Raw genomic sequence first — 17,209 nt, 5'->3', positions numbered from 1 at the left:
TTCCTTATTCTACTACTTTGTGACCCCAAATTGATCCATTTGACTATATTTTCTTACTTAAATGCTGAGCCACATTATTATGCAAACTAACTGCAATAAAATTATAATATATGGATAAATGAAGGAAATACATTCATTATATTTGGTTTCAATTAGTATTTACTGAAGTGTGTGCAATTCCTTAAGCAGAACACATTTTTTTTTTTCTGAGGTAGGGTCTCTCTATAGACCAGACTGACCAGAAATTCACTATGCAGTCTCAGGCTGGCTTTGAACTCACAGTGATCCTCCTACCTCTGCTTCCTAAATGCTGGGATTAAAGGCATGCACCACCACTTCTGGCCCACATTTCAAAAAAAATGTTTATTGAGAGCTTCAGTATATTTCAAATTGGTCATATTCATATTGGGTTGCACTCTTGTGTCCCCTCTCCCCACCTGCATCCCACTAAGGGCCTTCCTAAGTGGAGTTATCGGTATTCACTGTGGGGTCATGAATGTATCACTCCATCTCCATGGGAGGAAAAATGCCTCAGACTACACCTTGCCACCCTGTGGTTCTTACAGTCTTTCCATGCCCTCTTTCACAGTGTTCCCTAAGCCTCTGTGGGTGTGTGGGAAGACTCCTTCATTGTTGAGCATCTGTAGCCTCTGACTTTCTGCTTTGATGAGTTTTGAGGCTCCTCAGTGTCCACCACCACCTCTCTGGCGGAGGTTCTCAGGCTCGCAGTGAGAGCAGCGCTCATGTTAAAGCAGTTCCTCTGTAGTGTCTCATAGGCCCAGACAGATGTGACAGAGATGACTTGTCTCATGCTAGGCACTCTGCTTCCTGCTCATTCTGATGGGTCTTGGATCTCACTGGTATTCACTGTCATCTGTAAAAAAGAGAGTCTCTAGCCAGGAGTGAGAGTAGCATGGATGAAAAGGGATAAACATAGACATTTAGAAGACTTCTTGACTGGTAAACCTCTCCTTTTAACAGAGCACATTTATTTTATTATTTTATTTATTTATTTATTTACAAGGAGAGAGGGAGACTGGCCCTATCGAGGCCTCCAACTGTTGCAAATGAACTCCAGATGCATGTGCTTCTTTGTGCACCTGGCTCTATCTCTTTATGTGGGCCCTGGGGAATTAAACTGAGGTTGATAACCTTTGCAGGCAAGTGTCTTTTCTGCTGAGCCATCTCTCTGGTACAAGAGAGCACATTTCTACTTTTTTGGGGGGTGGGGGTGGGGGAGGAGTCTTCCCTGTCTGAAATTTCTCTTCTTCCATCCTAATTGCTTTCATATAACTCATGCCTAGTTGGCTTTCAGAGCACTCAGCTGTCTTTTCTCTGTGATTCCTCCTTCCCTGGTCATGGGTTCTGGGATTCACAGTTCCACCTCCATACTCCTTATCCATTCAGGGCTTACTTGAACCCTCCTTCCTCCTCTCCCCTCCCCATGGCTTGGTTTCTCTGTGCCCTCCCTGCCCACTGCCTCTGTCAGTATCTTTAGAAGGACTGTGTGTTTTGTGTGCTATGCAGAGGCCATTCATGCCATAATGAATAAGCCCAGTTAAAAATGTCAAATAGCCAGGTATGGCGGCGCACGCCTTTAATACCAGCACTCGGGGGGCAGAGGTAGGAGGATCACAGTGAGTTCAAGGCCACCCTGAGAACTAGTGAATGCCAGATCAGCCTGGGCCAAGGTGAGACCCTACCTCGAATAACCAAAAAAAAAAAAAAACAAACTTAAATAAATTCTTTAGCAATTATCACATTGAGTAGAATTTTTGGGAAAACTATGAAACATCCTGAGAAACTTGCATGTTTTCTCATCTTATAACAAGAATATGCATTTCCACCCCAGTGATAATCATGCCCCTCCAGGAGCACTCTTCTAAGGAGAGAGAAGTAAGGCATCTAGGACCTGGATGTTCCCCTTGCTCTTGTGACAGATGGAAGGGCAGGCGCCATGCTCATAGGGGGTACTGTAGCAGACTGACTACACTGAAGGCAAGAATCACCTCTTTAGTAGTGAGGTGGAGATCCCATCACCTTAGCATCCTCACAGAGGGGTCTGTAGCAAGCAGGCCATCTACACTGAAGGCAAAAAATACACTTTTACATTAGTGATGTGAAGATATAGCCTTATGGCTATTCTGTCAGTGGTCAATGTGAGGATCAAGTAGGGACCTTTGCACATCCCTCTTAGAGACCTTGGCAACCCCTCCTTCCCCAATTTTCAGACTTTAAAACAACCTTTAAAATTTTTATTTATTTATTTGAGTGAGGGAATGGATATACCAGGGCCTGTGGTCCCTGCAGACAAACTCCAGATGCATGTGCCCCCTTGTGCATCTGGCTTACATAGGCCCTGGAGATTGGAACCTGGATTTTTTAGCTTTTCAGGCAGGCACCTTAACCACTAAACCATCTCTCCAGCCCCAGCTGTCAAACTTTAAAAAGTGATCGATTGCAAGTTGGGCATGATGTCACATGCCTTTAATCTCAGAACTCAAGAGGCAGAGGTAGGAGGATTACTATGAGTTTGAGGCCAGCATGGGACTACAGTGTAAATTTCAGGTCAGAGAGTGAGACACTATTAAAAAAAAAAGTGGTTGCAAATGGAAATCCATGGTCCTTCATAGTTTCAAATAGTGAATATTTTAAAGTGACTGTAAATAACACTGGTATGCTATAATTGAAATGTGAAAGTCAGTATCAGATGAAAATTATGAAAACATTGGTGAGGCAATGATTTAAAACATGTCATGTTTTAAACATCTTATTAAACATTCCTAGCAATCATTTTATACTTGATTGGATAACAAGGCTTTCTTTTTAACATCAGTACTAGGGTTGAATTATTCCTACATCAACTTATTATTTAGATAATATTGTGGTAAAGCAGTACTTCTAAGAAATGCTTTTGGATCATAGTGATAGTTAGATTTGTTGAATATGTTTGCCATGTGCCTCCACCAGAATTGTGCTGAAGCATTGTGAATTTGAAAGCAAATAAAGCAATCACCAAGAGTACAGCCTCAGAGTCAGGCAGATAGATACTACTTCTGAATCTCAGCTTTTGGGAATTCAAACTCTGTGCCTTTGGCAAACCACTTGCTGTGTCTATTTACTATTTTTTTACCCTTTGCTAGGAATATTAACAATATCCCATATGATGCATTGAAATTTCCATCGTGTGGCCCTTACGTGACAGCCATTCCAAAGATATTGAGTCTTACACATCACTTTGTTATCACTTTAGTGCATGTCCAAAACAAAAATCCACTCTGGGGAACTAGAAAGCAGTGGGTATATTCATGAAGACCTTGGGAAAAAGAGGAAGCGATGTTCCTTTAATCACATGTCACCCTGTAAAATGCGTACACGCCTCCCATTAAATATTTGCCTGCTTTGCCATGCCTGCTCTGTGGTCTCCTTGCCTGCCTGCAGCCCATTCTCTGAGAATGGCACAACCTTCAGTCCAGCCTCCTCCACACCACTTCATTTCTGGAACAAGTGGAACCCCTTTCTTTGTTAGTAAAGGAGAGTCTTGCCTCTCATTTGGCAGCCACTCTCACAGAGGGCCTGGGCCCAGCTGCCATAGACTATTGTCATTTTTCACCCAGCGTAATTTTATTCATATTATTAAATGCATAATATACTTTCTGTGATTGCTAGAATTCCATAAATGTCATAAAACATTGTGTTGAACTACACTATAATAAAAGTAGAAAATGAATAGCATGAATGGGCTGATAAGTTTGATGATGGATCTTATTTCTTGCAGTTCTCAGAAGAACGTGTAAGTTACCATCTATTTGTGGACAGTTTAAAACCTATTGAACTATTGGTGAGCTTTTCTGCACTGGTGCGCTGGGGGGAATCTGGAGGTAAGAGGGTTCTGAGCTAGTGAATGGCTTGATACCTTGATCACAGGCAGGCTACAAAACCTGCAGTGACAAAACTTTTAAGCCATGGGTGATGGCAATTTCTTCCTCTGCAAAGTTTGTTAAGAGTCATGCAGAGGATAGGGGAGATTCCTCAGTGGGTAAAGCCCTTGCAGTGCAAGTATGGACACCTGAATTTGGACCACCAGAACCCACATCTGTAATCCCAGCACTCCCCCATTCAAGATGGGAGGCAGAGACAGGAGAATACCAGAAACTAGCAGGTCCACTTGCTTGGTGTCTGCAGCAGTAAACAAGACATGAGCCCCCTCCCCTCCCCCCCCCATACAACATAGACATCTCGATATGAAGTGGAAGGCCAGGACCATGCTTACACTTCTCTGACCTACATGCACTCACTGTGGCATGCATGCAGCCACATTAACTCTCTCTCTCTCTCTCTCTCTCACACACACACACACACACACATGCACACACACACACACACACACACACACACACACGCTACACAGGACTGCCCATGCCCCCTTCTGTCTTGCTCTCACTCCCCCAACATTGAAGGATATGCTGATTGTTGCCACCAGTGTGTCTCCTGGTCTCGGTTCTCTGCCCCTTTGGTTTACCCACCTTTGTTTTCACCTGAACTCATCATCCTCGCTGATGCTTTCAAAACTCAGCTGAAAAACACTGTTCTTTCACCTGACAAAAATTGATCTTCTGTTGTGAGTTAGGTTTGGGCCCCAATGAGGTGATGATGAGGTAGAGGTAGAGGAAATGTTGGTGGTTGGAGCCTCTTGGCAAGTAACTAGCTCCTTGGGGGTTAATGTTGATCTCAGAAGAGTCTTCTGTATCAGAATGGGTTATTACAGCATGATGCCACTACACATGCTTGTTTCCTTTTCAACACCAAATTCCCATTCAGCCATCATGTCGTTCAGTCGGGGGGGGGGGGTGCTTGCTGAAAACTTAGGACAGTGCTTTGAATCTCTAGACTGTGAAATACATGAACATGTTTCTTTCTCTGCAAAGTCTCAAGATGAGTGCTTTGTTATAGCAGCAGGTGGTAGACTAATACAGCCTCACAAATATCCAGGATTATTCAGTAACTTTGCGTTACCCATTCATGCATCACCTCAGTTATCTTGATTTTAAGCATTTCACACTTCCACCACCACCCAAGATGTTCCATTTACACTGTCTAGAGTGTCTAGCCCTGTTCATATTGACTCTGGAATGCCCTCCATCCATCTACCCTGATCCTGTTCCTCTGTTCACCACTCTCCTCATGTCCTTTTCCCACCCACCCCAACATAAGTTCTATGGCCAACCACTGCCGTTGCTTCATTCCACATACTCAGAATACCTTTGCCCTCACCTTTGCTCATCTCACTTTGCTCAGGGATCTCCCAATATTAAACTAAAATCTCTGCCCAACCTTTGGGTCTTAAGTGCAGCAGAATATAATGGAAAGCAAAGTAACCACCCTGGCTTACACTGATAACTTGCACTGAGAAGCACTAATCTCAACAAGACCTTTAAGCTCTATTGCCAATATTTCCTGGATTCAGTCATTCTCCACCTCTCATTCTTATTAGTGACTATTCCAAACATCGATACCTTCTCTATCTTCATGTCTTCAACATTCACCCTTATCCACACTCACTTTTAGCTGATGGTCATGCTGCTGATATCAGTGAAAAATACGTTAAATTAGAAATGACTCACCTCATTTTCTAACCAGCCTTGCCTCCTGCTTTCAGGAGTAGATGTCCCTGTTCATGCAATGGTTAATCTCTTGAGTGTGTGTGTGTATGCACACATATGCACACACACACACACACACACACACAATCATTCTTTAATTCTTTACCCTATTTTGTTAAAGCATTTATCTTTAACTCAAGTTAACCATACCTGGTACTGTAGGAGTTCAATAAATATGTGGCAAATGCTTAATATTGAGTATTTTGCCAATATTGACATTCATGTTTAACTAGAGTCATGATGCTCTGAATCATGTACGGTGTCCAGAGGTGACTAGCCACTGTTTGTATAATAAACTTTCCAAATTGTACTGATCTCAGCCACATACACCTACCTCACAATGACTCTGAAGTCAAGTCACCAAGCCCTAGAATATTTTAGGTGCTATATGCATAAAGACATTGTGGCCTAATTTCTTCAGCTTTCATGCTTTTTGGAAATATAACAAAGTCTTTTGTCCTCAGTATTGATGAAAGTGATCTATATTACTTATGCATGGTAAATGAAAATTTAATATTAAAATTAAGTGTCTGTTATTTGTAACTTTTACATAAATTCAGGCTCTGAGTATCAAAGGTAAACATTTAGATATCCAATGGGACATTTTGATTGTCTTTAATACATTCCTAGAAATATCTTTTGCTGAGGCTGAAGAGATGGCTCAGCGGTTAAGGCACTTGTCTGCAGTGTCTAATGATCCAGGTTTGGTTCCCCAGTCCTCATGTAAAGCCATATACACTAAGTTGTGCATGCATTTGAAGTTCATTTACAGTGGCTGGAGGTCCTGCCATGCTCAGCCTCTCTCCCTCCCTCCCTCCTTTTTTTTTAAATTTTTTTTTATTTATTTATTTGAAAGCGATAGACACAGAGAGAAAGACAGATAGAGGGAGAGAGAGAGAATGGGCGCGCCAGGGCTTCCAGCCTCTGCAAACGAACTCCAGACGCGTGCGCCACCTTGTGCATCTGGCTAACGTGGGACCTGGGGAACCGAGCCTCGAACTGGGGTCCTTAGGCTTCACAGGCAAGCACTTAACCACTAAGCCATCTCTCCAGCCCTCCCTCCCTCCTTTTAAGTAAACAAATAAACTAATTTTAAAAATTAAAAGAAAAACCTCTTACGGCCCCAGAAATTACAGAATTTCTTTAATTAAAATTGCATCTGGAAAGGTACTATTATTACTGCCCTTCAGATAATAAAAGTGAGGGGAGACTATAGTGAAATATGCCTGTACCTTCTTATCCCAACTTTCTCATTCTTGGTTTCTTTGACTGGAGGGATAATTATGAGGAGACAAAGACAATAGGCAGGCAGATCAGAGTTCTTGGGTAGTTATCATCACTATCTATTTATTTGAAGTCACTTTCAGTGTTTCATGAACTTTTTTTTTAACATCCCTCACATCTGACTTGTTTTGTGGTTATGTATGTTGTTACCGAATAGAAAGCATTGCAAGTTGAGGCAAGCTATCCTCTCACAATGAACCCATGTTTTCCCCTTCTCCTAAAGCCTTAACAAAAGACAGCCCTCCTGTGGAGCCTGGACTCTTGACAGCTGAGACAATCACCTGGAAGTCCGTGAAGCCTCTCAGCCTTGTTCTGAGGATCCACACCTATGCCACCAAGGCCGCCATGGTGCGCCTGCCTGTTGGGTAAGGACTGACTTCATTTTCCTATGCTCCAATCTTTTGAGCCCTTTAAATTGTTGACTAATGAAGAAGGTAAAAAAAATATGAAAATATAGACCTTACACTCTTGTTACCTGAAGCAATGGAACAAGGTGTATATCTGTGTCAAAAAAAAAAAAAAAAATCAGCTCTTCATTAACCTTCGACTTAAAATTCTAAGCTCCCATCAAGCAAGCAGCAGAGGAAATACCACAGCAGTGAAAACACTCATTCCTCACACAGTGTCTCTTCTCTTTAGGAGACACATGCTGCTCTTCAATGCATATTCCCCAGTGGGATACGCCATACAGGTCTGCAGCATGATGACTTTTGTCATTGGGGATGAAGATGTTGTACTGCCCAACTTTGAGCCGGTAAATAGCATAGTGACTGCTGTATGTATTTTAACCTTTGAAAACTACTTTGTACATTCTTTTAAGAGGTGCCCAACTGTAATCTGTATAGTTAACAGCCTAAGCTATAGGGATAAGAAGAAAATAATTCCAACAACTGCACTCATCTGTGTTCACATCTGCTAGCCTCTCAGGTGGATCCCACAGTACCTATGATTCTTTGGAGAATAGTACATCAGCATCGCCCTCTTTGGGGTGCAATTTACATTTTGGATCTTTTCTTTCTCCTTTCATTCCTTCCTTAGCCCGAGGCATGTGGATCCTGTATCTCTGGGATTCAGAGGCCCAGGGTGGCCGCCCCGAGGTTATATCACTTCCCTTCCTCTTCTCCCTCCCTCTTTGACTCGTCTTAGCATCTCTGCTCCTCTTTCTGCTCTGACAGAGGAAAATGCAGGTAGCACCTCCTCTGAAGTCAGTGTGCACCCACAAGATGAGAAGACGGTCTTTCCTACCCAGTAAATCCCAGGGCTTCTTACTCTCCAAAAACTCTAAAAGCCAAGATGAAACCAGAAAAAAACAAAACAAAACAAAGCAAAACAAAAACTCCAGGTGGCATTTTATGGGCTTCTCTAAGGCAGCCAGCATATCAGGTAGTAGTAAGACAGACTTCTGCCCCACCGTGTCCTGATGGCCCAGGCATACCTCCCTCATGCCTTGTGACCTGTGTAGGTAGGGCCCTCCAGGGGTCTCCGCTGTTTGCTGTGTAGTCTTTCTCCACGTCCTCATTGTGCTCAGCGGGCACTAGTGGAAGACCAGCGTGTGCATCTCATAAGTAGGTGTGCCTTGTTTCCTTACCTGTGGCTGCAGGCAGCTCCATGTCACTGGGACGGATACCCAAACCAGACACAGCTTATGGGAGGCACAATATATATTTCAGGCTTACAGATCCAGTGAAGTTACATAATGGCAGAACAAGCTGACTCCCTTTCCCAGATCTGAGCAAAGAGAGAAAACACCCTTATAACCACAAGCAAGCACAAATGGGCAGCAAACAGCAGGCATCTCCAGCAAGGAGCAGGGACGCAGGCAGAACTCAGTCTGCTCTACATGCCTTCAGGCTAGAAATCAGATCTGCCTCCAGAAACACCTACTCCCATCAGGCAGCTGGGAAAGACTAGCTTTAATAAGATACCAGAGCCTATTGCCTCATTCAAATGACCACACCTGTTTATCCTGGTCTATTGAGACAGGATTTCACTGTGTAACTCAGGCTGGTCTGAAAGTCCCGAGCTGTGATTATGAGCCTACACTACCACACCCAGCTTTGTCCTGCTTGGTGTTAATTTTTTTCTTAAAACAATGCTGTTTTATGATATTCATTATTCAGTTTGTCTGGAGGAGATCCAACTCCAAGGTGATCATTTATCTTGGTGAGTGACTTCAAGTTTCTATGCAGATGTCACTCCTCTGTCTTACAAAGGTGAGTGGGACTAATGATCAGTCCCCTTTACTCATTGACTTGAATGAAGATACAAACCAAGAGTAGAGAGAGAAAGAGAGACCTCGAGCTCCTCAAAGACCCAATGGGTCATTCCCAATGCTACCACATAGCCAGATAAGTTCTCTCTGCAGAGTTTCACGTTAAGGGGAATCATAATTGCAGTGAGCCTCTTCTTAGCCCTGGGGTTTGCAGAGGCAATGGGTGGTGCAAGCTTGAGGGTGGCAAGTCATCTGCTACTTGACCTCGGTGTCTCGCCCAACATCACATCCGTGCTGCCTGGCCACACTTGCTGGGCTAACTCTGTGGGCAAGCAAAGAGCAATGCTCCCATGATGTTGATCCCTAAGGTGGTAGCAAAGATAGACTTTCATTTGTCCCCAGCTTACTTCAAGTACTTGCTACTCCAGGCAACTTCAGCACTGCCAACACACACACACACACACACACACACCAAGAAAGTCTTCAAATGTCTCAGTTTTAAGATCTAGGGAGATACTCAATGGTTAAAAGTGCTTGCCCAGCGTAAGGAATGAAGTTTGGTCCACAGCACTCATGTCAATGCCTGGTGGACGTGGTGGTCCTCCTGTAATCTCAGTACTCAGGGATGTGGAGGCAGGAGATCCCCTGGGAAAGCTGACTCCCTAGACTGGCTGAATCAGCCTGGTGAGCCCTGACTTGGAGTGCAAGACTCTGTCACAGTAAATAAGCTGGAAAGTGATTGAGAAATACATCTGATGTCAACCTCTGGCCTCCACATGCACATCCACCCATTTCTACATGCACCTGCACACATAGGCACCAACATACATGCAAACACACCACACACACACACACACACACACACACACACACACACACACGAAAAGAAAGTCTCAAAAGATTTTTCTCAGATTTCTAAAAATTGGTTACTTCCTGAAATCTCTGTCTCCCTCTGCTGGTTCTTGGGGTGGAGAGCAGGAGACAACCAGCAACCCAAGCCGGCCTGCCTCATCTTTCTGGTCTTGCCTGTCCTTTCCTTGAAACTGTCTGTGTCTCTCCGTCTCAAAATGCACAGTTTTTGTCAGATTCAACCCTAGGCGTTCTTTAGCACTAGGTGTGGATATTAACACTGTGGCTTTCCCTGACTCCACCACGAGCTAGGTGTTCACTGCATGTACTCCCTCTCATTCTGTGTCCCGCAGACAGTAGTGTCTAAGAAAATGCCATGATCAAAGAAGCTCTCCACAGATAACTGCAGGGTCAATCATATGGCAGCAATCAGACTAGAAATTGAACTTTATAAACTTAATTACTCTTAAATAACATGAGGATGTTTGCTATATGAATGTGTTGTCTTCACAGGAGAGCTACCGATTCACAGAGCAGTCAATGACAATTCTGAAAGCTGTTGGGAATGTGATCACTAATTTCAAAGACAAGGATAAATTATCTTCGGCTATGAAGGATCTGAAAGCAGCTCACTACCCCATCCCCCTCCATAACAAAGAGCTCACCACCCAGCACTTCAAGGCAAGTGTGTCCTAATTACCTTGCTCGTGGCAGGAAACTCCCTTCCTGAAACAATATATGGTACGCGTGCTCCAAACAGTGAGCCTGACAGAATATTTTGATTGGAAACAAATTACTTGGACAGCAACATCAGGAAGCAGAAGTGAGAGAGAAGAATGAAATGATACAGACAAAGAAATTGCTTAGAGAATGGGATAATTGCTGGTAATGGGATACCAGGGCTGTGTGCTCCAAGCGTCCCCATCCCCGTAGGCTGTGCAGGATGTCTCTCAGTACAGTCTGGGGAGATGTGGCCAGCATCAGTTGTGCAGGGAGCTGGTGGTCGTCTTTGAGATTAGTGCTCTCCTCACCCTTGCTGCTCGGGCCGGGGCCAGGGCTGAGCCACTTTCTGGCTCCATTGACAGTCTGAGGGGGAGGGGGGAGTTGGAAGCAAAGGGGCTTCTCTGTCTCCCATTCAAGAGGGAGACTGACAGCCTGTATGTAAGCTGTCCAACCCTGATGAATGACAACTGGGTGACAGACATTTCAGTGTCCTAACTTTCATACTATTGACATTTGGTCCACCTGATTTTATTTTAGAGCTGTCCTTTATGCCATAGGGTGTGCCACAGATCTCTAGTCACCACTCTCCAAATGCCACTAGCATCCACTTGTGCCAACCGAGAATGGCATCAAACCCTACCAGGTGTCGGGTGGGGAACAATTGTAGCTACAATTGGCAAATAAAAATACAGGATGCAGTTAATTGTAACTTTATGTAAACCAACAGAATATATCATAAGTAGTATAGGCATAGTGTAAAAAGAAAATATGTGTGCTGAAACTTATCTATTATTCAAATTTAGGTTGATGTTGGGTATTACTGGACAAATAATTATAAACTAAAACTCCTCCAAACATAGAAGATTGCTTAACAAAAATGGGGAGGAAGAAACACATTTTATTATTGAGTAAACAGACACGTCACAGGCAATCAGCTCAGAGATTACAGTGACGGAAAATCTCACCTTTAAAATTTTTTTCTTACCTTGTAACATATTTGGATACTTCCCATGACATACATGCTTTCAAGAGAAAAAGATAGCTCTATTTGCCACATGCAGCTCATCTTGACTTCTCTTAGAACTATGGGTAATCATCCTACTCTACCAGAGAAATTGGGGACTTGGGGTATTATCTTTGACGATAACGCTTCAGAGATGTTCTTTAGAAAAGGCACTCCAGGACGGTCATGCTGGCAAAATGCTGGTCGTGTATACGTACCTCTGTTGTATTTGGGAAGCTGAGGCAAAAGGATTGTGAATTTCAAACCAGCATGAAAAAGTGTGTGTGTGTATGTGTGTTTTATCTTTTTCAGGTTTTTCACACTTCTTTATGGAATTTAATGAAGAAGTCTCAAACAACCAAACCTCCATTGAACTTCAAGTATGCATTCCGTGCTTTGGTTTTGGACACAGAGTTACTTGATACCCCCTTGGAGGACACTTCTTTAGGTACTAGTTCATTTTAAGTACCTGACCATGGGTGTCTCAGCCTCATAGCAGATCAATAATGTGAGAAGAGTGGTGAGCTTTGTGGCAGAAGTAGAATAGATCTGCCCATGAATCACGGGGTCAAGTCATGCTCTGGGAAGTCCAACCGGGTTCCAGGATATGCTGAAGATCTTTGGGTCTCTACTACACAGACCTCCAAGGAAACTCAGTCTATCTCTGCTCTATTTGTTCCTGCTCTTTAAATGCACGTGTGATTTGAGGAATTCTGTAAAGATATCCCAACCCAATGGCCCTGTTTTCTCTGTCCTATTCTGCTTCCATTTCCACCATTTAAATCTTCCCTTTCCGTTCTGGGAACAGCTTCTGACTCTTTTCTCAGCAGAGCCAGTAGCATTCGGCTAGGAATCCACTACCCCTTGCATTGGCCTTCTCAGACATTTACATTCTGAAGCTGACAGTGGACAATGTGAGATGGGATGGCTGGGAGGCTTAATCCATTTCTTTCAGAATTTTATACATTGGAGGGCTTTCCTAGCCTTACACAGAAAGTTCAACAGAACTTTCAGTCCAGAGGTTTCCTTTCTATTTCCAGCCGAATGGATAGAACTTAAATATTCTATGCCGATAACCGAGAAAGAGTATTCTTTTGAAGAAGTGGTGGCAATAGTGAAAATCCAAGCCGCATGGAGAGGGACCTATATTCGTATTCTCATAAAAGCCAGAACACCAGGTATGGTTTTTCAAACACTTATAAAATGAACTGAAGAATAGAGGAGAGAATATTTGCTTATACATGTTAAGGTATTTTTGGATCTACCCTATTTTAGAGCTTGGCCAATTAATTTTTATTCTGTAAGTACTAAAATTCCTAGAGGTTAGGAAGCAAGTTAGTTCTCATGCTCTTGTCCCCAGAATTGAGCACAGTTTCCAGGACATAGTAATAAAATAATAAATGTATGTTGCAAGGGTGCATGGATGTAGTGACTAAGTGGGGAGTGATGAGTTTTCTTTTCTCAACCTACAGTGAGTTCTCTTCAGGCATTCCCAATGCCTAGAAATATGCTGCATCAGTCAGGTTCTGCTAAGAAATAGGTCCTTTCACATTGCTACACTGAATGTCAAAGAAGAGAAAAAATAATGCTATACATGGGTGTGGTGACCTGGTTAGATGACATAGCACGCATTCCAAACATGTTGTTAAACTTATTTAATGAAATACTTTTAAGTACAATAAATGATTTTTCTGTGAAAATATCCATTTTATCAACTTGAAAAAAAACTCAGAGGAGGCAGAAATTATATCCATTCTTTTTTGGTTTTTTACTACTTTAAGATTTATTTATATTTATTAGAGACAGACATGGGAGAGAAAGAGAGAATGGGCATGCCAGAGCCTCCAGCCACTGCAAATGAACTCCAGATGCATGTGCCACCATGTGCATCTGGCTTATGTGGGACCTGGAGAATCGAACTTGGGTCCTTAGGCTTTGCAGGCATGCACCTTAACTGCTAAGCCATCTCTCCAGCCCTCTTTTTTTTGTTTTTTTTTTTGAGATATGGTCTGACCTGGAAATCACTATGTAGTCTCATGATGGTCTTGAACTGTTGGTGATCCTCCTACCTCTGTCTGCCAAATGCTGAGATTAAAAGTTTGCGCCACCATGCCCAGCCTCATTTATTTTCATTGGTGTTTTTGTGTGTATGTGTGTCCAAGTGCATGTGCATGAATGTGGAGGCCACGAAGGCCAGAGGTTCATGTCAAGAGTCTTCCTCATTTTGTTCACCATGGTTTTTGTTTGTTTGTTTGTTTGTTTGGCATGGGGTAGGAGGGATCTTCTATGCAGAGTTTCACTCTAGCCCAGGCTGACCTGACATTCACTATGTAATCTCAGGCTGGCCTTGAATTTACAGTGATCATCCTACCTCTGCCTCCCAAGAGCTGGGATTAAAGGTGTGTGCTACCACACCTGGATTCTACCTTATATGTTGTGACGAGGTTTGTGATGAACTTCTGTTTGTAGATTCTTGGCCTTTGGCAAGCAAGTGAAACAGAGGAGGTTTCTACTCTGTTGGATCTTGTGTTCTCTTGCACTGAGCATCTAGTAAATAAGGGAATGCATTGAGATATCCATTTCAGGTCCTGATAAGTACTACGAAGGAACTAAGTTAGGAAAGCGCAGCTGCCTTTACTTTGCTGGAGCACAGTGCGGGAACAAAAGCAGCTAATGGGAGGAAAGGGTTTACTTGGGCTTACAGTCTCAAGGGGAAGCTTCGTGATGGCAGCAGGTAGAAAATAGCAGCAAGAGAGTGAGCTGAGAGCTCTGGCAGAGGGAGCTACAACACCCCTAAGCCTACTCCCAGCAAGGCTTATAAATTTCCTCCAACTGGGGACCAAGCATCCAGATCACATTAGTTTATAGGGGGGGGCACCACAGATAACAAAGAAAGAATGTCAGTTCCTGACATGCTGTGTTTGACGTGTTTACTATGATGGTCATTTTTTTTCCCTGTTAATTCATCTACAATTAAGCTATTTGTGGATGATACCATTGATTGAGGTTTAGTGGTATCTTTTTAGCTTTTACTCTTTAGAAAACTTAGATGGGTTACTTTTCTGAGATAAAGGTTTTCATAGGAATTCTTTGTGTAACCGAAGAGCTCCTTATGTAAACTACCTCATAAGTCCCCTAAATCACATCAAAGATTTTGTGATTGTCAAACTAAAGATGAAGGCAATCAAGGTGGTATTATGATCAGAACTCTTGACTAGAATTTTACAGTTCCTTAATTTTTTCTTTAATTTTTTGCTTACTTTTCTTTATTTATTTGAGAGAGAGAGACAGATAGAGAAAGAGGCAGAGAGAGAAAGAGAATGGGTGCACCAAGGCCTCCAGCCACTGCAAACGAACTACAGATGTATGTGTCACCTTGTGCATCTGGCTTACGTGGGTACTGGGTAATCGAGCCTCGAACTGGGGTCCTTAAGCTTCACAGGCAAGTGCTTAACCTCTAAGCCATCTCTCCAGCCTGAGTTTTACAGTTCTATATTTTCAACTTGTATTTTCTGCTGTCAAAGCTCATGAATGTGGAGCCATCTTGTGGATTTCCAGTTCTTTGTCTGAAAAGAGAAGACTGAAGATAAGATTATCATTTAGGCATTGTACAGGTTTAATATTGTTATTTTATTTCATTTTTTAGGCACAAAGGAAAATTCCGCTGTTGCAGATACACTCTCTAAAGTGTGGGCCGCGATCGAACCAAACCTAGAGCCGTGTGCACTTTCCCTACTAAGGTAAAGTACACCTCCAGCTCCTTCTAGGCCTCTAGTCAGAAACCATCTTCTGGGCTGAAGAGATGACTTAAGGTAAGGCACTTGCCTGTGAAGTCTAAGAACACATGTTCCAAGGTCCAGCTCCCATGTAGCTAAACACAGTGATGCAAGCATGCAATGCTGCACATACACACAAGAGGGCACACACATCTGGATTTCATTTACAGCTGGAAGGCCCTGATGTGCCCGTTCTCTCTGTCCAATAAATAAATAAAATATTTTTAATGCTTTAGTCATCAACACTCAAATTGTTTTTACACTTCCAGACTCATGTTTAAAAGCAAGTGCAAGTCAATGGAATCTTATCCATGTTATCAAGATGAAGAAACCAAGGTTGCTTTTGCTGATTACACTGTGAGCTATCCAGACCTTCTGCCAAACTCCTGGTTTATAGTATTCAGGTAAGTGGCAAAAGAGGCCATCTTTGACTGGCATGTGATATTCAAATCTGTAATTTTCTTTTAGTAAGGGTATAATAATAAAAGTAGCAACTTCTAGGTTGTTTTCATATCTTAGTGAATAAAATTCTTCCACACTTGCTATGTGTGAATGACATATTATTAGAATTTTTATCAATAATTGAAATATGAGAATATGAATTGTAGACTTTTAATGAAAATGTAAAGTAGCATATCAAATTAATCTGCTTTCATATAGAAAGCTAACCTTTAATTTTCAAGCAATAAGTTTATTAGGTAAAAGTCACAAATTACTTATAAATAGGGATTTAAGAAATATTTTTGTTTATTTGCAAGCATAGAGAGTGAGAGAATGTGTACCTTGGGGCCTCCGGCCACAGAAGGGAACTCCATATATATGAGTCACCTGTGTGCATCTGGCTTTATGTGGGTACTGAGGAATTGAATCCACGCTGTCTGGATTTGCAAGCAAGTACTTTGAACCACTGGGCCATCTCTCTACCCCTAAAATGGGATTTTTTTTTTAGTGGAATTTCCATTCATATGTAAAAATAGGTCATTGATAATAATTTTAAATAATATATAAAACTTTTAATTATTTGGTGCTTTAAACTTAAAAAAAAAAGTCTTGCTATTAAATCTACTTAAGTTAAATGGAGGCTTATGCTTTTGTAATCCTAGAGAAACATTTTTTGTTCCTCAAGATATGGTTTTGGTCCCCAAAGTATATACAACACTTCCAGTCTGCCTGCTACATGTTGTTAATAATGACACCATGGAGCAAGTGCCAAAGGTGTTCAACAAAGTGATGCCTCATCTTTATACCAAGAATAAGGTATGTGTGGAGCTTGTTCTTCTCCTGTCACAGAGCGGGGGGAGGGGGCACCAGCATCATGGAGCTCAGCTGCCGGCCAGGTGGTGGTGCTTTCTGACACTTAGGAGGAAGGGTGCCCTGGTCTTTCCTCACACAAGGTTGTTGCTTCACAGCAAAAGGTACTAAGTGTGAATGCCACCACACTCTATCACCTTCTGGAAAGAAAGCATCATGCATCCTCCTCATTGAAACCAAACCACATAAATCTTTAAAACAGAAATGGATCCAAACTGTTCATTTAGTTCACTGCCAGGCCAAAGCCGAGGGTTGTCTGTGTGTCACATTTAGCTTTTGTTTTTCCCCTAAATGTATTATAAAATTAAAATTATGGGCTGGAGAGATGTCTTAGAGGTTAAGCTATTTCCCTGCAAAGCTAGAGGACACTGGTTCAATGTCCCAGAAC

At 42.4% G+C, this 17,209-nt stretch overlaps 1 protein-coding gene across 1 annotated transcript in view; it reads left to right on the top strand.

Moving 5' to 3' along the window:
* Adgb (androglobin) overlaps window positions 1-17,209 on the top strand; it is a 138,704-nt gene that overhangs the window by 78,616 nt on the left and 42,879 nt on the right. The window contains exons 17-25 of the mRNA XM_045159721.1: window positions 3,779-3,881; window positions 7,171-7,312; window positions 7,587-7,701; window positions 10,522-10,689; window positions 12,047-12,182; window positions 12,775-12,912; window positions 15,381-15,474; window positions 15,780-15,914; window positions 16,614-16,767. Of these exons, the coding sequence (XP_045015656.1) occupies window positions 3,779-3,881; window positions 7,171-7,312; window positions 7,587-7,701; window positions 10,522-10,689; window positions 12,047-12,182; window positions 12,775-12,912; window positions 15,381-15,474; window positions 15,780-15,914; window positions 16,614-16,767 (1,185 nt within the window). The remainder of the gene's footprint in view (window positions 1-3,778; window positions 3,882-7,170; window positions 7,313-7,586; window positions 7,702-10,521; window positions 10,690-12,046; window positions 12,183-12,774; window positions 12,913-15,380; window positions 15,475-15,779; window positions 15,915-16,613; window positions 16,768-17,209) is intronic.

Source organism: Jaculus jaculus, chromosome 9 (assembly GCF_020740685.1).
Source record: "Jaculus jaculus isolate mJacJac1 chromosome 9, mJacJac1.mat.Y.cur, whole genome shotgun sequence".
In the NCBI taxonomy this organism is placed as follows: Eukaryota; Metazoa; Chordata; class Mammalia; order Rodentia; family Dipodidae; genus Jaculus; species Jaculus jaculus.
This window is presented reverse-complemented; position numbering and strand designations above follow the sequence as displayed.